This window comes from Pseudophryne corroboree, chromosome 10, assembly GCF_028390025.1.
Source record: "Pseudophryne corroboree isolate aPseCor3 chromosome 10, aPseCor3.hap2, whole genome shotgun sequence".
In the NCBI taxonomy this organism is placed as follows: Eukaryota; Metazoa; Chordata; class Amphibia; order Anura; family Myobatrachidae; genus Pseudophryne; species Pseudophryne corroboree.
In genome coordinates, this window is record NC_086453.1 from 173,225,700 (window position 1) to 173,246,530 (window position 20,831).

Below are 20,831 nucleotides of genomic sequence, written 5' to 3' on the forward strand. Positions count from 1 at the left end.
CCAGGGCTTATGCCAGATTTCAACAGATCCAGCTGTACATTTACATAGGGTCTACTGGACCCCAAGCAGACCGATCCTTCAAATTGGAGGATCGGCATCTGATACTTGTCCTAAGTGCTCCACTCCAGCTGCTGATTTCTAGCACTTGCTCTAGTTGTGCTCACAGGTATATGCTTTTTGGGAGGAAGTAACAACATGTATACATAACACTGCTATTCAGATCCCTTTAATGAACCCTCGTATTTGTGTATTTGGGATAGATCTGCAAGATTCTCTCTCTGCCCACCTCCATTAATAATCTCCTTACTTTGTCCCATGTTTGTTTAATTCGTACCTGGATGGGCCACGACCCTCCACTCCTCTACAGCCTATGTGGCGTTAGTCAACACCACATTTTCTCATGAGCGTTTTATGTATGCCAAACATAAATGCTCCATGAAATATGATAAGATCTGAGGATTCTGGAAGAATTCTCATTATTTTCTTATTTCCACTGCTTAAATCAAATTGTGTTGTTTTAAGATTTATTTGACAATCTTTTGCTCCCAGCACACGCCGGCCTGCCTCCATGCTTATGTACATATTGACTTGTTTCTATTAACACTGCAATGCAGGACTATTCCCTGTACTACTTGATATATAAGCGCTTTGTCCTAATTTCAAATACCTTACCCAAAATTCATTACTCCTGCATGTTGTTGCCTAACAGTGATAGTTCTGTACTGTATATTTTATTGAGTACAACTACGTCAATATCTTTGCTTGTGATCTCTTATATGAAATGCAGATGTTATTTATTGTCCGTTTTGCATATGTTTGTCTTGTGTATTAAACAAAAATATCTATGCGTGCTAAACAAAAAACAAAAATATACTTTACAAAAAAAATAAAAATAATAATAATATATTGAGGGCAGGCAAAGAGAGCGGAGGTTGGAGAGGGGGACTAATAAGAAAGGAGAGGGCAGGCAAGGAGGGAGGAGAGGTGGGTCAATGAGAATGGAGTAGACAGGCTAGGAGGGAGGAGAGGGGACGCAATGAGGAAGGAGAGCACGCAAGAATGGAGGGAAAATAAGGAGGACAGGGCTATGCGAGCAAAGAGGTAGTATTCCCATTTTACTCTCCAGCACAAAGAAAATAAAATCCTAAGGTTAGGTTTAAAAATCTATATTAACCCCTCCAAACTCAAGCTAAAAAATAAGATTTTACTCACCGGTAAATCTATTTCTCGTAGTCCGTAGTGGATGCTGGGAACTCCGTAAGGACCATGGGGAATAGCGGCTCCGCAGGAGACTGGGCACAACTAAAGAAAGCTTTAGGACTACCTGGTGTGCACTGGCTCCTCCCTCTATGACCCTCCTCCAGACCTCAGTTAGGATACTGTGCTCGGAAGAGCTGACACAATAAGGAAAGGATTTTGAATCCCGGGTAAGACTCATACCAGCCACACCAATAACACCGTATAACTCGTGATACTATACCCAGTTAACAGTATGAAATATAACAGAGCCTCTCAACAGATGGCTCAACAATAACCCTTTAGTTAAACAATAACTATATACAAGTATTGCAGACAATCCGCACTTGGAACGGGCGCCCAGCATCCACTACGGACTACGAGAAATAGATTTACCGGTGAGTAAAATCTTATTTTCTCTGATGTCCTAGTGGATGCTGGGAACTCCGTAAGGACCATGGGGATTATACCAAAGCTCCCAAACGGGCGGGAGAGTGCGGATGACTCTGCAACACCGAATGAGCGAACGCTAGGTCCTCCTCAGCCAGGGTATCAAACTTGTAGAATTTAGCAAATGTGTTTGACCCCGACCAAGCAGCTGCTCGGCAAAGTTGTAAAGCCGAGACCCCTCGGGCAGCCGCCCAAGAAGAGCCCACCTTCCTCGTGGAATGGGCTTTTACAGATTTAGGATGCGACAGTCCAGCCGCAGAATGTGCAAGTTGAATCGTGCTACAGATCCAGCGAGCAATAGTCTGCTTTGAAGACTCCAGCTGTCCTGGAAACATAGATTTTTAGGGCCCGGACTACGTCCAGCAACTTGGAGTCCTCCAAGTCACGAGTAGCCGCAGGCACCACAATAGGCTGGTTCAAATGAAACGCTGAAACCACCTATGGGAGAAATTGGGGACGAGTCCTCAATTCCGCCCTATCCATATGGAAAATCAGATAAGGGCTTTTACAAGACAAAGCCGCCAATTCTGATACACGCCTGGCCGAAGCCAAGGCCAACAGCATGACCACTTTCCACGTGAGATATTTTAGTTCCACGGTTTTAAGTGGTTCAAACCAATGCGACTTTAGGAAATCCAACACCACGTTGAGATCCCAAGGTGCCACTGGGGGCACAAAAGGGGGCTGAATATGCAGCACTCCCTTAACAAATGTCTGAACTTAAGGTAGTGAAGCCAGTTCTTTTTGGAAGAAAATCGATAGAGCCGAAATCTGGACCTTAATGGAACCCAATTTTAGGCCCATAGTCACCCCTGACTGTAGGAAGTGCAGAAATCGACTTAGCTGAAATTCCTCCGTTGGGGCCTTCCTGGCCTCACACCACGCAACATATTTCCGCCATATGCGGTGATAATGGTTTGCGGTCACTTCTTTCCTAGCTTTAATAAGCATAGTGATAACTTCCTCCGGAATGCCCTTTTCCTTCAGGATCCGGCGTTCAACCGCCATGCCGTCAAACGTAGCCGCGGTAAGTCTTGGAACAGACAGGGCCCCTGCTGCAGCAGGTCCTGACTGAGCGGCAGAGGCCATGGGTCCTCTGAGATCATTTCTTGAAGTTCTGGGTACCAAGCTCTTCTTGGCCAATCTGGAACAATGAGTATAGTTCTTACTCCTCTCCTTCTTATTAGTCTCAGTACCTTGGGTATGAGAGGCAGAGGAGGGAACACATACACCGACCGGTACACCCACGGTGTTACCAGAGCGTCCACAGCTATCGCCTGAGGGTCCCTTGACCTGGCGCAATATCTTTTTAGCTTTTTGTTGAGGCGGGACGCCATCATGTCCACCTGTTGCCTTTCCCACTGGTGTACAATCATTTGGAAGACTTCTGGATGAAGTCCCCAGTCTCCCGGGTGGAGGTCGTGTCTGCTGAGAAAGTCTGCTTCCCAGTTGTCCACTCCGGGAATGAACACTGCTGACAGTGCTAACACATGATTTTCCGCCCATCGGAGAATCCTTGTGGCTTCTGCCATTGCCATCCTGCTTCTTGTGCCGCCCTGTCGGTTTACATGGGCGACCGCCGTGATGTTGTCTGACTGCATCAGCACCGGCTGGTGTTGAAGCAGGGGTCTTGCCTGACTTAGGGCATTGTAAATGGCCCTTAGTTCCAGAATATTTATGTGTAGGGAAGTCTCCTGACTTGTCCATAGTCCCTGGAAGTTTCTTCCCTGTGTGACTGCCCCCCAACCTCGAAGGCTGGCATCCGTGGTCACCAGGACCCAGTCCTGTATGCCGAATCTGCGGCCCTCTAGAAGATGAGCACTCTGCAGCCACCACAACAGCGACACCCTGGTCCTTGGAGACAGGGTTATCAGCTGATGCATCTGAAGATGCGATCCGGACCACTTGTCCAACAGATCCCACTGAAAGATCCTTGCATGGAACCTTCCGAATGGAATTGCTCGTAAGAAGCCACCATCTTTCCCAGGACTCGCGTGCAGTGGTGCACCGACACCTGTTTTGGTTTTAGGAGGTCTCTGACTAGAGATGACAACTCCTTGGCCTTCTCCTCCGGGAGAAATACTTTTTTCTGTTCTGTGTCCAGAACCATCCCCAGGAACAGTAGACGCGTTGTAGGAACCAGCTGCGACTTTGGAATATTCAGGATCCAGCCGTGCTGTTGTAGCACTTCCCGAGCTAGTGCTACACCGATCAACAACTGTTCCCTGGACCTCGCCTTTATAAGGAGATCGTCCAAGTACGGGATAATTAAAACTCCCTTTCTCCGAAGGAGTATCATCATTTCGGCCATTACCTTGGTAAATACCCTCGGTGCCGTGGACAGACCAAACGGCAACGTCTGGAATTGGTAATGACACTCCTGTACCACAAATCTGAGGTACTCCTGGTGAGGAGGGTAAATGGGGACATGCAGGTAAGCATCCTTGATGTCCAGTGATACCATGGAATCCCCCTCGTCCAGGCTTGCAATCACCGCCCTGAGCGATTCCATCTTGAACTTGAACCTTCTTATATAAGTGTTCAAGGATTTTAAATTTAAAATGGGTCTCACCTAACCGTCCGGTTTCGGTACTACAAACATTGTGGAATAGTAACCCCGTCCTTGTTGAAGGAGGGGTACCTTGATTATCACCTGCTGAGAATACAGCTTGTGAATCGCCTCCAGCACTGCCTCCCTGTCCGGGGGAGCTGTCGGTAAGGCAGATTTGAGGAAACGGCGAGGGGGAGACGTCTCGAATTCCAGCTTGTACCCCTGAGATACTACTTGTAGAATCCAGGGATCCACCCGTGAGCGAGCCCACTGGTCGCTGAAGTTCTTGAGACGGGCCCCCACCGTACCTGGCTCCGCCTGTGGAGCCCCAGCGTCATGCGGTGGACTTAGAGGAAGCGGGGGAGGACTTTTGTTCCTGGGAACTGGCTGTATGTTGCAGCTTTTTCCCTCTACCTCTGCCTCTGGGCAGAAAGGACGCGCCTCTAACCCGCTTGCCTTTCTGGGGCCGAAAGGACTGTACCTGATAATACGGTGCTTTCTTTGGCTGTGAGGGAACATGGGGTAAAAATGCTGACTTCCCAGCTGTCGCTGTGGAAACGAGGTCCGAGAGACCATCCCCAAACAACTCCTCACCCTTGTAAGGCAATACTTCCATGTGCCTTTTAGAATCTGCATCTCCTGTCCACTGCCGAGTCCACAATCCTCTCCTGGCAGAAATGGACATTGCGTTTATCTTAGATGCCAGCCGGCAAATATCCCTCTGTGCATCTCTCATGTACAAGACAGCGTCTTTAATATGCTCTACGGTTAGCAATATAGTGTCCCTGTCTAGGGTATCAATGTTTTCCGACAGGGAATATGACCACGCAGCTGCAGCACTGCACATCCATGCTGAAGCAATAGCCGGTCTCAGTATAATACCTGAGTGTGTATATACAGACTTCAGGATAGCCTCCTGCTTTCTATCTGCAGGCTCCTTTAGGGCGGCCGTGTCCGGAGACGGTAGTGCCACCTTTTTTGACAGACGTGTGAGCGCTTTATCCACCCTAGGGGATGTCTCCCAACGTGACCTGTCCTCTGGCGGGAAAGGGTACGCCATTAGTAACTTTTTAGAAATTACCAGTTTCTTATCGGGGGAAGCCCACGCTTCTTCACACACTTCATTTAATTCATCAGATGGGGGAAAAACCACTGGTAGTTTTTTCTCCCCAAACATAATACCCCTTTTTGTGGTACCTGGGGTAATATCAGAAATATGCAACACATTTTTCATTGCCGTAATCATGTAACGGGTGGCTCTATTGGAATGTACACTAGTCTCATCATCGTCGACACTGGAGTCAGTATCCGTGTCGACATCTGTGTCTGCCATCTGAGGTAGCGGGCGTTTTAGAGCCCCTGATGGCTTTAGAGACGTCTGGGCAGGCACAGGCTGAGAAGCCGGCTGTCCCACATCTGCTATGTCGTCAAACCTTTTATGTAAGGAGTTGACACTGTCGCGTAATTCCTTCCACATAACCATCCACTCAGGTGTCGACCCCGCAGGGGGTGACATCACATTTATCGGCACCTGCTCCGCCTCCACATAAGCCTCCTCATCAAACATGTCGACACAGCCGTACCGACACACCGCACACACACAGGGAATGCTCTGACTGAGGACAGGACCCCACAAAGTCCTTTGGGGAGACAGAGAGAGAGTATGCCAGCACACACCAGAGCGCTATATATAATGTAGGGATTCACACTATACATACAGTGATTTTTCCCTTATAGCTGCTATTAATATACAGATACTGCGCCTAAATTTAGTGCCCCCCCTCTCTTTTTTACCCTATGAAGTCTGGAAACTGCAGGGGAGAGCCTTGGGAGCGTCCTTCCAGCGGAGCTGTGAGAGGAAATGGCGCCAGTGTGCTGAGGGAGATAGCCCCGCCCCTTTCTCGGCGGGCTTCTCCCGCTTTTTTATGGAATATATGGCAGGGGATTTTACACATATATAGTCTTAATGACTATATTATGTGTTCTTTTGCCAGTAAGGTACTCTTATTGCAGCCCCAGGGCGCCCCCCCCAGCGCCCTGCACCCATCAGTGACCGGAGTGTGTGGTGTGCATGGGGAGCAATGGCGCACAGCTGCAGTGCTGTGCGCTACCTTAATGAAGACCGAAGTCTTCTGCCGCCGATTTTCAGGAACATCTTCTTGCTTCTGGCTTTGCAAGGGGGACGGCGGCGTGGCTCCGGGACCGGACGACCGAGGCTGGGCCTGTGTTCGATCCCTCTGGAGCTAATGGTGTCCAGTAGCCTAAGAAGCCCAAGCTAGCTGCAAGCAGGTAGGTCCGCTTCTCTCCCCTAAGTCCCTCGTAGCAGTGAGTCTGTTGCCAGCAGATCTCACTGAAAATAAAAAACCTAAATATAACTTTCTTTTCTAAGAGCTCAGGAGAGCCCCTAGTGTGCATCCAGCTCAGCCGGGCACAAAATTCTAACTGAGGTCTGGAGGAGGGTCATAGAGGGAGGAGCCAGTGCACACCAGGTAGTCCTAAAGCTTTCTTTAGTTGTGCCCAGTCTCCTGCGGAGCCGCTATTCCCCATGGTCCTTACGGAGTTCCCAGCATCCACTAGGACGTCAGAGAAATACACTATAAATGTAGCCTGGTCTTGTAAGCAAGCCACATGAGCATTTATTTGGTCATGGGTATTCAACAAGCACTGCACACTGGTGCTTAGGATTAAAAAGCTAAAGTAAGCTAAATGGACCTGTACATAAAAACTTTAAGACAACTGTTCTTTTTGCCAGCAGCAATCAAAAATGTTAAATGTATGATTAATGCACAATAGAGTCCTATGGGAACAGTTATTTACTGCCCGACTTACACAGAATTCTGCTAGGAAGCTTGGAGGTTACTTCTTTTTTAGAAGTGCATTACTACAGAAGTCGGTGTAGTGTAAAACATGCAGAGTACCATAATGAAGTAAGTCCTTACCTTCCAGCCACTTCCGGCCTCCTTATAATAGGGGAAATTATCACAGATCCACTGGTAAATCTCACTAAGAGTCATTTTCTTTTTTGGTGAGCTATTGATTGCAAATGTAATGAGACTGGCGTAACTATATGGAGGCTTCCCGTCTTTGTGCTGTTGTACTTCTTCCTGGTCCAGTGTGGTGTTGGGGTCAATGAGGGCACTCTTCTTGGAGATCCCAGATCCATGGGTATTCTGGACAGAGTCTGTATTTTGAATGGCAGCTCTCACTGTGAGCTGGGGAAGCCAGTCCATAGAGGTGAGGCTGCTCTCCAGTTCTGAAGTCATTTTTTTATGTTTCAGTTTATATATCTGTATATTTATACGGTGCTTCCAAGTGGAAAAAACAAAAACAAATGTAGATATATCCAGGTACTGTAACTTTATGATTTCCAAATGAAGAGATGACCAATGTTTAATCTGAAAGAAATAAAGAAACGTGTCAAGAAATAGCTACACTATTTAAAAAAAAAAACAAGAACAACGCGTTTAGAAAATTACTAGGTGGGTACATATGTAAATAAATGTAAATTTTATTACGATCATTTTCCCTGATCATAGATGCCTTACAGGCATGTGTCCGCTGAGAAACAATATGTAAATCATGCCAAGACAGCTCCCTGATATTCAACTGTCTTAAGACGGGTTTCACTTACAGGTTTCTAACTCAGCCATTTAGTAAATAGAGCCCTATTTTACAAAGCCTTGGATGGAGATAAAGTGCATGGAGATAAAGTACCAGCCAATCGGATCCTGTCATTTTTCAAACCCAGTCTGTGACATGGTAGTTAGGAGCTGATTGGCTGGTACTTTATCTCAATGCACTTTATCTTCATCCAAGGCTTAGTAAATAGACCCTATAGTAACTTATAGGCTGCAATAGATATAACACCCTCTAAAGAGGGTGTTAGCTATCGGGACCAAGCTCCAGAAAGATACGCTTGATACATTCAAAAGGATCGCAGTCCATAAAAAACAATGGGGAATGCTGTGTTGACGGACCCCAAAAGACACATTCAAGGATCCTAAAGTGACCAGACAAATAGGTTGGAAAGTATTCTAGTACATTAAATCCACTGTATGCCTGTGATGTCGCTGGTTTTTAAGACTGAATACAACAGTACCTCAGTTACATTTATTATTTTTGTTAACAGTTATTTATAAGTGCATACATATTTCGTAGTGCTATATAGAAAATATTTGGCTAGTCACATTAGTCCATGCCCCAGTGAAACTTACAATCTACTGTATATCCCCTGCTACATGTACACACACATGCACACTAAAAGGTGGAAGTCAATTGGGTGTGAGGTTTAGCGAGGTATAAAACCTTGTGGGCCTCGTGCCCAATTTTTGATTACTGCAAGTATGCGTGCTCCCGATACCTGTAGTATCCAATTAAAAAAAAGGTTGCAAGGTTTTCAGCTTCCAAATGCTTAATTAGTTCTAAGCGGGACTATCGTCGGAGTGGCAGGGCAAGTCCCAGTGATTATTTGATGATTTTAGGGGGAAAAAATCGGACTTACAGTGATGTCTTCAGAAACAATTTTCTCTCTTCTAATTGAATAGCAAAAGGTTTGGAATTCCCCACCCTAAATTGAATTGCCCCCTACGGTTATTTTTTTTTTTTTTCTATCAGGAACCAATTAAACTACTGTAATAATTTTGGGTTGGGGGAAGAAACATGCGCAAGCACGGGAATAAAATTAAAGTTACAAACATTTAAGGTTGCGGTGGGAGACATCAGTGTTGTGAGGCAGTAAAATGCTAACATTACACCAACTGTGCTTATATCACTGGTTCTTAGTGAATTGATAGGATGTATTTTTCTGAATATCAAAGCCCACCTATTCAAAGTGCCTCAACCAAGCAGTATTTAATAGTTTCCCATAAGTTGTATTATAGGTTAAACCTACAAAAATGACAGCGCCTCCTCCATACAGGAAACACTTACATTCTTGTCCTGATACCCACATCACTATTCGCAAACAGCCTGCACAGGACAAAGCTAGAAAACCAGTCAAAAGGCATTTTCTTTTATCAACATCTATGTCCGTGAGTGATGCAGTTTACAGTGATGCACATGAGAGAGTTTATATCTTTATCTCTTATAAGCAAGCTTTATTCCAATTATGTAAACCACAGCAAAGCATAGAAAGATATTCAATTGTATATATTATTTTTCCACCTTTGAAGGTGGCTACTCTTATAGTGAAAGTGCCTGCTCTGATCCACCTCTTTTACATAAGTTTCCGTTATTATTTTCTCGTTCTCAACCTTAAGTGCTATGTCCAGAAATGTCACCTGTGTTCGATGGCATTGTCCAGTAAATTTTAGACCAAACTGATAACAATTTAAGCCACAGGTTCTCAAACTCGGTCCTCAGGACCCCACACAGTGCATGTTTTGCAGGTAACCCAGCAGATGCACAGGTGTATTAATTACTCACTAACACATTTTAAAAGATCCACAGGTGGAGCTAATTATTTCACTTGTGATTCTGTGAGGAGACCTGCAAAACATGCACCGTGTGGGGTCCTGAGGATCGAGTTTCAGAACCTGTGGTTTAAGCCATTTATGTGAACTTGGGACTTCTTTTGGAACTTAAATTAATTAATCTAATAGCCACCAATTGGGATCATGAGATACTGGAATTGGCTCTATATGTGAGAGTCAAACAAGTAATCCCTATATGGTCCATTGGGAGTTATTTATTATCTGTGGACACTCTTCAATTGAATAAGGTAATGGACCCATCTGTGGTCTAAACACTGATTGGGATATCATAAGGAATACTGGCAAGCCTCTAGGGAATCTTAATGTATGTTGAATATATGTAAATTGTATTTTACATATGCTGCAGCATTATATATTTTTATTGAAACTCTTTTTGGGAATAAAAGATATATTAAAAAGATCCATTGTGAAACTGAGTATATGAAGTTCTATAATTACTTATTGTGGTATTGATGAGCGATGGCAGCGCTCTTTGTTTGACATAGGGCTTTTTATCCCGGTAAGTTTCATTTGTTGTCTTTTGTAAGGAATGCAGTTATCCTTATAAACTGAGAGCAGCAGCATCTTTTTATAAATCTCCTTTTTTCAGTAAGTACCGGCGCCCTTTTTGCATACACGGGAGCCCTTGCAGGTAAAAGTAAGGGGGTCTGTGGATGAAATCTTACAAGCTAGGGCCCCCAATTCTGACACACGTCTAGCAAAGGCTAGAGCCAGCAGCATGACAGTGTTCCAGGTAAGATATTTCAAGTCCACCTTGTGTAAAGGTTCAAACCAGTCTTACTGGAGAAAAGTCAAGACCACAGAGAGATCCCACGGAGCCGTGGGAGGGACAAAGGGCGGTTGAATGCGAAGAACTTTCTTCAGGAAAGTCTGTACTTCCGGTAGGACCACCAATTGTTTCTGGAAGAAGATGGAGAGAGACGAAATCTGAACCTTGATAGAGGCCCATATCCACGCCTGCTTGTAGGAAGAGCAGAAACCTGCCAAGATGAAACTCCACAGGAGAATATTTTCTATCCTCACACCAAGAAACGTATTTCTTCCAGGTGCGGTGGTAATGTTTTGACGTAACCACCTTACGGGCCTGGACCATAGTGGAAACAACCTTAGGTGGGAGACCTTTTCTGGCTAGAATCTTCCTCTCAACTTCCAAGCCGTCAAACGTAGCCGCAGTAAGTCTGGATAAACGAACGGTCCTTGTAGCAGAAGGTCCTTGCGAAGCAGAAGAGGCCAGGGTTCCTCCAGAGACAGGGTCAGGAGGTCTGCGTACCCATCGAGGCCAATTCGGGGCAATTAGAATTGCCTAAACTCTTTCCCTGTGTAGTCTTTTTAGAACTCTTGGAATGAGAGAGATTGGAGGAAACTGGTTTACGAACTGGTAAGACCACGGCTCCGTCAGAGCGTACACTACTGCAGCCTGCGGATCCTTTGTTCTGGAACAGTAATGGCGAAGATTATTGTTGAGATGAGAAGCCATGAGGTCTGTCTGCGGACAGCCCCACCGGTGAACAAGTTGTTGAAACACCGGAGGATGAAGGGGCCATTCTAACGGATGGAGGGCGTGCCTGCTGAGGAAGTCCGCCTCCCAATTGTCCGCTCCTGGAATGAATATGGCTGAGATGGCCCTTGCGTTTGCCTCTGCCCAGAGGAGTATCCGCGACACCTCTTGCATTGCGGCCCTGCTATTTGTTCCTCCTTGCCGGTTTATGTACGCCACCGCCGTGGCGTTGTTCGACTGTACTTGGATGGCTTGATTTCGGAAAAGATAGGTGACTTGTAGAAGAGCATTGTAAATCGCCCTGAGTTCCAGAACATTGAGCGGGAGTGTGGATTCCTGACTCAACCAATTCCCCTGGAACTGAACCCCCCTGGGTCACAGCACCCCGACCTCGGAGGCTGGCATTTGTAGTCAGTAGAGTCCAGGAATGGGTACTGAAACTCCGACCTTCCACAAGGTGAGGGACTTGTAGCCACCATAACAGAGAGATCCGTGCTTTTGGCGACAGTTATACTCTGGTGCATGTGCAGGCGAGACCCTGACCACTTGTCCAGTAGGTCCAGCTGGAACAGACGGGCATGAAATCTGCCGTACTGGATTGCCTCATATGAGGCTACCATCTAGCCCAGTAGGCGGATGCAGAGATGAAGTGAGATCTTGCGGGGTCTGAGCAGCGAGCGGACCATAGCCTGGATAGTCAAGGCCTTGTCCATTGGAAGGAATACCTTCTGAGACACCGTGTCCAGTATCATTCCTAAACCTGAATTCTTTGTTATGGTTACAGGTGAGACTACGTGAAATTTAGGATCCACCCATGGTCCGTAAGCAGGCGAGTAGTGAAGTTGATGCTGTGTAGCAGACATTCACCGCCTTTATCAGGAGATCGTCCAAATAGGGGACTGTGTTGACTCCCAAACTGTGTAACTGCAGCATCATCTCTGCATTGACTTTTGTGAATACCCTTGGGGCTGTGGAAAGACCAAAGGGTAAGGCCTGAAACTGGAAGTGGTGATCCAGTATAGCAAACCGGAGGTAAGCCTGATAAGGAGGCCATATGGGGATATGTGTATAAGCATCCTTGACATCCAGTGGTACTAGGAACTCCCCCTCCTCCAGACCGGAGACCACCACCCTCAGGGACTCCATCTTGAATTTGAAAACTCGTAGATATGGGTTCAATGATTTTAGGTTCAAGATGGGCCGTACTCAACGTCCGGTTTCTGTACAACAAAAAGACTGGAGTAAAAACTCCTGTTGTGTAACGGAGAAGATACTGGGACAACAACTTCCGTTTGTAGCCATTTCAGAATGGCATCTTGTAAGGTAACCCTTGCTACGGGTGAAGCTGGTAAGCTGGACTTGAAGAATGTGAGAGGAGGTGGTGCTTGAAATTCTAACCGATACCCTTGAGATATGAGGTCCCTCACCCAAGGGGACGGCAGGACTGTGCCCACACGTGGGCAAAGTGTTGGAGACGAGCACCTACCTGAAAGTCGCCCTGCTGAAACACACAGAGGGCTTTGTGGAAGAGGACCTGGAGGTCTGGTCTAGAGATACAGCAGCCGCTGGTTTACGGCACTTACCGCGGTTTCCTCTAGCAGCATTTGAGGCGCCTCTGGCTCTGCCTCTGAATGTGGCCACACGAAAGGACTGCAGAGAGGGCCCAGAATAAGGACGTCTAACAGGAGGTGCAGCCGAGGGCAGGTAGACTTACCCATCGTCGCCTGTGAAATGCACTTGTTCAGTACTTCCCCAAACAAGGCATCTCTTGTAAAAGGAAGATTCTCCACACCTTTCTTGGAGTCAGCAAACGCTGAACGTTGTCGCAGCCACAGAGCTCTGCGAGCAGAGACTGCCATAGCAGGGGTACGGCCATTGATGAGACATTAAATCTTTAACGGACTCACTCATAAAATTTGCAGCATCCTGAATATGATGTAGCAGTGTAATGATCTCTTCTTGAGGTAGGGAGTCAAACCCATTTATTATATTATCGGACCATTTTACCATGGCTCTGGAAATACAGCCGCAAGCTTTAGTAGGCCTTTGAGCTAATTCCTTAGATATAGGAAAACTGGCAGAGGATTTTGGTTTTACATTGAAAAACAATTCCTCTTCTGGTGCTGTCTTCTTAACCGGTATGTTGAGGACCTCCCTAATAGCATAAATCAGGGCCTCAACCCCCGGGGACAGAGACTTATCCTCCATGTCACCCTCCCCTTTATCCAGGTCTGGTAATTCAGTCTCAGAGTCAGACTGGAGTACCTGTGGGAGCATGCGTTTATGAGCCGGTCTGTGGTCAGCAGCCTTAACAAAAAGATTATCTATAGATTGTTTAAGGGTCTGCCTTTCCTGTCTGGCTGTAGCTAACACTGTATTAATAGTATTAATCATGCTTTTGAATGATTCTAGCCATTCAAGTTCCTGCAGACTACTACCCTGAGAGAGTATAGAACACTGGTTACGTAAGAGAGACCCTTCTGGTGAAGGTGTAAACCTATTGTTACATGAAGGACACACAGTCTTTTCCCCAGACATTCTATTGCAGAAACACAGAGTTAGGTCATACCTCCCAACTTTACTTTTGTACAAAGAGGGACACGCGCGCGCTCCCGAAAAAGTGGTGTGGCCTAATAAAAGAGGATGTGGCTTAGCGGGAGGACCTGCGATCGCGAGCCATGCCCCCATTTTCATCACTGAGGGGGCATGTCCAGCACTCTGTGTGCCGCTGGCATGCCCCCTCTCCCTCTGACTCACCGCTGCTCTGCTAGGCAGGGTAGCGAGTGCTTGAGCCTCCCAACTGCCTCCCCCCCAACGCGGGACACTGTGGCCCGCGGGTGGGACAGTCCCCAAAAAACGGGACTGTCCCGCGAAAAATCGGGACAGTTGGGAGGTATGGTTATGTGAATAAATACAGTGCAGTTACAACACAAATAGTGAGAAAGCACAGCAACCCCAGACAGCGTGTATGGAGTGACACTGAGAGGATTGGGGCCAGCACACAATACCCACGCAAAGCAACACTCTCTGGGTATATTCAATATATATCAATTTTGTATTACAGCAGTGTCACCACTGCTGATGTGCTCCCACCTTTCTATAAAACCCCCTGGTACCAGTACAATTGGTTCAGCAGGGTCTGTGGAGGAGCAGCCTTTCAGTCAGCAGCAGCAGGAAATGGCACCTTTAAGGACCTGGTCCCGCTCTCTGGGAAGCCACGCCCATTCAGTGGCGCGCGGTCCCTTACTGTTTTAAATTGGCTGTAATGTTACCAAGTTAGTTATAAAACCCCCCTCTATGTAAAGGAAGTTAAAAAAAAAAATCAACAATCTTATTTCAGCGCTAATGCCGCCACTCGTCATCGGGGACCCGCTAACCGGGACCCCGGTGTGATCACTCACCGCACCAGTGTCTACTTCAGCATCTGTTAGGGGTGGCGGCATGCTGTCGGCGTGTGCACACACAGTGTGGTATGTGAAACAGCGCCTCAGGAGCTTAATGTCCTGTCAGGTGGGATTACGAACCATTAATCCTAGGGAGGTTGCCAACCAGTACTACCTGAAAATAAAATAAATAAAAGTCTTGTATTAAACTCTCTGGAGCTCCAGAGGAATGCACATTTTTCTAAACTGAGTCTGCAGGAGAGGCATAGAGGGGAGGAGCCAGCACACACACTATTGATTTTTTTTTAAGTGCCCAGGCTCCAATGGACCCGATCTATACTCCATGGTACTAAAGTCACCCCAGTATCCACTAGGACGTTCGAGAAAAAGTATTTGGCCCCACCTGTTAATTATCAAATTCAGGTTTTTCATTTAGACCCTTTGCCACAGGTGTATAAAATCAAGCACCCAGCCATTTGCAAACATTTGTGATACAAATTGATCATTCTGAAGAGCTCAGTGACTTCAAGCCTGGTACTGTGTTAGGATGCCACCTATGCATCAACACTGTTTGTGAGATTTCATCCCTGCTGGATGCCACGGCCAACTGTAAGTGATATTATTAGAAAGTGGAAGTGTTTAGGAACAGCAGCAGCTCAACCACAAAGCGGAAGACCACGTAAAATCACAGAGCGGGGTCAATGACTGCCAAGGTGCACGTTGTGTAAAAGTCGCCGATGCTCTGCTGATTCCATAGCTGAAGAGTTCTGCACTTCGATGGCATTAATGTAAGCACAAAACTGTGCAGCGGGAGCTTAATGGAATGGGTTTCGATGGCCGAGTAGCTGAATGCAAGCCTCACATCATCAAGTCCGATTCCAAGTGTTGGATGGAGGCATCGCAATACTTTTGTCCATATAGTGTATATAAGACCTACCCGGAAAAGAAGTCTAAATAAACGGAAAGAGATTTCTAGGCTACAACACTCTCCATAAGTGTAACAACGTAGCAATTCCCATCTCTGTGGTGAGATTTAGCTCAGTGTGGGCACATTTTGGCCACTCATACTGGTAACACTACAACACCACCCAGCAACCTGTGGCTCAAATCAGCAACTCCTCAGAATAGGAGTCCGTGTCAAGGGGCAAGCTGCTAAACATACCTGTACATTACATTGTCCTAGTCTACATTGTCGAATCTATTTGAAAAACTTAAATACAGTAAGTGACATGCACTACTACACAGGGAATCCACTCAAGACCCTGCAGGAAATACCGGCTCCAGGATCCAGACGCCACTCCCGAATAGGATCACCTGCCTGGCACCGGAATTCAGAAAGACCAAGTGCCGGGACTCTGGACCAGCAGCATTCCCTACAGAAACGCTACACAGTAAAGGTATAAGATTACTAGTTGCAGCACATCATTTATTTCATTTTCAAAATGTTTTGTTTGGATACTATATTATTCAAACATATTTCTTGAGGCCAACTAAATAACCATGTGTTCAGTGCCCTATGCTTATCGGTTAACATTATGCACATATTGCAGGATATTTTCATAATGCACTATCCCTACTCCTTTGCAATTCAATTAGAAGCTGCATGTCACAGGTGTCGTGGGTTAATTCTGGACATATGAGAAGTGTATGAAAGAGAGGAGAAATCACCTTGAAAACCTCCACCCAAAAAAAAAAAAAAAAGGGGGGGCAAATAAGATAAACAGGACAGTGTATAAAGGCTGTTTGTGGCAAATTATTGGCTACCATTACCTTTTAGCAAATAACAGTGTCTACAATATTTTGGGGTAAATGAAAATGTCTCTATAGTGATTTTTACGTGTGTACATGCACAAGTTTGTAAGAAGTTTAAAAAAAAAAAAAATAAACTTTGTAACTCCCATGTGCAAGTTCAAAATCCTTTTTCTCATCAATATAACACCCAAATTACATGTGTCACATCAAAACATTTTATTTTGGCTTTCTAGACAAAATTAATTAGGGAAATGTCTTTATTGCTAATGATTTCCTATTTAAAAACCTACAAATACATTATTATTCTGTAAGAGGGGTGTCCTGTTAATGTACTGCAATGTTATTGCTTTAAAATAAGGATTTTTATCTGTTTAATCTGTGAACTAAAACTTGCCTTAACTCCCACTGAGACCCATTGTTAACTTAATGTGGACTAAATTGGATAGCAATACGGTGGAGTGCAGGTTTTTAACTCATGTTAAGCAACTTTTTGGCCAGAAATTTCTATGCCCCGTAAAGATAAATGGTATTTTCTGAAGAGTCAGCTGGAAATAAGGTACACTATGGCGTTTGTGGGTACACCATACAAACAATTTTTGAAATTAAACCATATTGTTGTGACCATCAAAAACAGGCTAGGTACAGAAGCATTGGAAAAGGTTATAAACAGACAAAAAATATGCAATGGAAAACAGTCTGTCGAAGTCAAAAAAATATTACATAAAGAGAACATACAAACTACACACATATAAGTCGCTATACTTGCAAATACGCGCAGCGAGCACAGCAATATATGGTACATGGACATGGACATTTACATGGACATGCCACAGAGATGGATTCGACACTTATTTCATACAGTACATAATTATAATAATATCAAGCGCCAGACATCAAGATGATTTAGAATTGTATATGATGGAGTGGTGTCATGTATGTGTATTATTTGAACGGAACCAGATAGACCTGTCATGTTTACTATTGAAGCAACCAGATTAATGTGTAGATTCATTTGATACTTGTTATTAAGTTGTAGGACATTGCAACACGGAATTATGATTAAGTGGTATATGCAATTCCGGGCGAATTGCGGCACTTTTTCGCCCATTTTTAAATTCCACACAATTCGACCGTCGAATTCCGGCAGGTGGGTGCCGGAATTCGACATATTCAATAAAAAACGGATTAGACAGTCCCGCTGTCGAAAAACGGCTGAATTGACGGATTTTGATTCGATTTTTAAAAATGTAAAAAAAACTGTAAAAAAACAAAAAAAAAATTGCGTGGGGTCCCCCCTCCTAAGCATAACCAGCCTCGGGCTCTTTGAGCCGGTCCTGGTTGCCAAAATACGGGAAAAAAAATTACAGGGGATCCCCCGTATTTTAACAACCAGGACCGGGATCTGCGCCTGGTCCTGGTGCAAAAAATATGGGGGACAAAAAGAGTAGGGGTCCCCTGTATTTTTTGTACCAGCACCAGGCTCCACTAGCTGGACAGATAATGCCACAGCCGGGGGACACTTTTATACCGCTCCCTGCGGCCGTGGCATTAAATACCAAATTAGTCACCCCTGGCTGGGGTACCCTGGAGGAGTGGGGACCCCTTCAATCAAGGGATCCCCCCCCCAGACACCCAAGGGCCAGGGGTGAAGCCCGAGGCTGTCTCCCCCATCCAAGGGCTGCGGATGGGGGGCTGATAGCCATGTGTAAAAATGAAAGAATATTGGTTTTTGCAGAAGAACTACAAGTCCCAGCAAGCCTCCCCCGCAAGATGGTACTTGGAGAACCACAAGTACCAGCATGCGGGGAGGACAGGGGCCCGCTGGTACCTGTAGTTCTTCTGCAAAAAAAATACCCAAATAAAAACAGGACACACACACCTTGAAAGTAAAACTTTATTACATACATGCCGACACATACATACTTACCTATGTTGACACGCCGACTCTGGCCACGTCTCCGTCTGTCGACGTCCGGGGTACCTGAAAATAAAATTATATACTCACCTGATCCAGTGTCCGGTTCTTTTATTGTAATCCTCATACTTGGCACACAAAAAAAAAACCGCATAGCCGATCCAGACGGACTGAAAGGGGTCCCATGTTTACACATGGGACCCCTTTCCCCGAATGCAGAGACCCCCCGTGACTGCTGTCACAGAAGGTCCCTTCAGCCAATCAGGGAGCGCCACGTCGTGGCACTCTCCTGATTGGCTGTATGCGCGTCGGAGCTGTCAGACGCGCATCGCACAGCCCCCTCTATTATCTTCAATGGTGGGAACTTTGCGGTCAGCGGTGAGGTCACCCGCGGTCAGCGGCTGACCGCGGGTAACCCCACCGCTGACCGCAAAGTTCCCACCATTGAAACTAATAAAGGTGCTGTGCGATGCGCTGTCTGCCAGCTCAGACGCGCATAGGGAATCAGGAGTGCCAGGACGTGGCGCTACCTGATTGCCTGAAGGGACCTTCTGTGACAGGAGTCACAGGGGGTCTCAGCATTCGGGGAAAGGGGTCCCATGTGTAAACATGGGACCCCTTTCAGTCCGTGTGGATCGGGTAAATGCGTTTTTTTATTTTGCCAAGTACGAGGATTACAAATATCACTGGACACTGGATTTAGGTGAGTATCATTTTATTTTCAGGTACACCCCGTGGATTCTACTTGGACAAGTGGACCGAACGTCGTGTCAACATAGGTAAGTATGTGTGTGTGTCGACATGTATGTAATAAAGTTGTACTTTCAAGGTGTGCGTGTCCTGTTTTTATTTGGGTACCAGCGGGCCCGTTTTCCCCCGCATGCTGGTACTTGTGGTTCTCCAAGTACCAGCTTGCGGGGGAGGCTTGCTGGGACTTGGAAGTTCTGCTGCAAAAAACAATATTCTTTCATTTCACAAAAGGCTATCAGCCTCCCATCCGCAGCCCATGGATGGGGGGGGGGGGGGCAGCCTCGGTCTTCACCCCTGGCCCTTGGGTGGCTGGAGGGGGGGGGGACCCCTTGATTGAAGGGGTCCCCACTCCTCCAGGGTACCCCAGCCAGGGGTGACTAGTTGGGGTTTTAAAGGCACGGCCGCAGGGACCGATATCAAAGTGTCCCCCGGCTATGGCATTATCTCCCCAGCTAGTGGGGCCCGATGCTGGTTCCAAAAATACGGGGGGCCCCTACGCTTTTTGTCCACCGTATTTTTGGCACCAGGACCGGACGCAGAGCCCGGTGCTGGTTCTAAAAATACGGGGGATCCCGTCATTTTTTCCCCGTATTTTTACAACCAGGACCGGCTCAAAGAGCCCGAGGCTGGTTATGCTTAGGAGGGGGGACCCCACACATTTTTTTTTCTGATCTTTAACCCATTCCAGAAAAAAATATATATATATATTTAAAAAAATATATATAAAAAATACTTGTGCCTCCTAAATAGACAAACCAAGTACCTAAGCCCTTCTAATATAAATAGATATGCTATTACCAATAAAAAAAACACAAAAAAAAACATGTTTATAAAAATTTTTATTAGATTCCGCCAGCAAAGTGAGGCGGATTGAAAATGACGAATTTACTGTCTAAAAACACTGTTGTCGAATTTACAATCTTCAATTGAATATACTTTTGTCGAAATGCCGCATTTGTACCATTGCAGAAATGTCGAATTTGTCAAATGTCGAATTTCAAAAAGTCGAATTTGGAAAGTCCGTTTTTTTGACGAAAAGTACTGAATTGCATTGTCGATTTTTTTTGGGCGAAAATGTCCCGTTATTTGACATTTTCGTGAATTCGACCGCAATTGCATATACCCCTAAATGTATAAAAGCTAAAATCACTTTTATTAGAACAATAGATATTCCAAACAGGTAATGAACAGGAAACTCAGGCCAGCCCTTTGGACGTCCCCAAGGCTGAACCTGTTCAGCATATACAAAGGAACTGGTGACTCATCGTGAATCCCACCCCCAGAAACTAGATAACACATAGCTGATCACACAGGAAGGTAGTTCATGTTTTGGTCTCAGAGTTGCTGTAAGGTTTGAGATGATGATGGAGTTATTGCCAGCTCAGTTCCTGTTTTGGTCTCAGAGGAAGATGGAGTCCCAGTATTACTTTACAGAGAGAGAGAGTGATATGGAAAGACGAATTTATATAACTTAAGGATAATGGTATTGTATGCTGGCATGTAAATGTATGTAACTTTATGCATTAACTGCTTACTGTGTGAGTTGTAATCATGTAACTATAGGTATACTGTACTTTGTAATATATATTGAATCCATATCCTTTTTAATAACAAATATATACATCAATGAGCTTTGGAACTCCGATAATGTGTGGGTATTTTGTTTTCTCTTATGGGATACAGTGTTTTGCGATGTACAGCGCACTTTTATCATATATGGTAATAAGATGCGCCTGGCGTCTGCAATATATATTAGAGCGGGCATTTTAAATATTTGTGAGAAATCAATTTGGCAATCTTAAGT

At 45.6% G+C, this 20,831-nt stretch overlaps 1 protein-coding gene across 3 annotated transcripts in view; it reads right to left on the minus strand.

The window, feature by feature from the left end:
• FOXJ3 (forkhead box J3) overlaps nucleotides 1-20,831 on the minus strand; it is an 886,133-nt gene that overhangs the window by 567,822 nt on the left and 297,480 nt on the right. For all 3 annotated transcript variants that reach the window (XM_063942940.1, XM_063942939.1, XM_063942941.1), the window contains exon 3: nucleotides 7,177-7,632. In XM_063942940.1, the coding sequence (XP_063799010.1) occupies nucleotides 7,177-7,500 (324 nt within the window). In that variant the 5' untranslated portion in view covers nucleotides 7,501-7,632. The remainder of the gene's footprint in view (nucleotides 1-7,176; nucleotides 7,633-20,831) is intronic.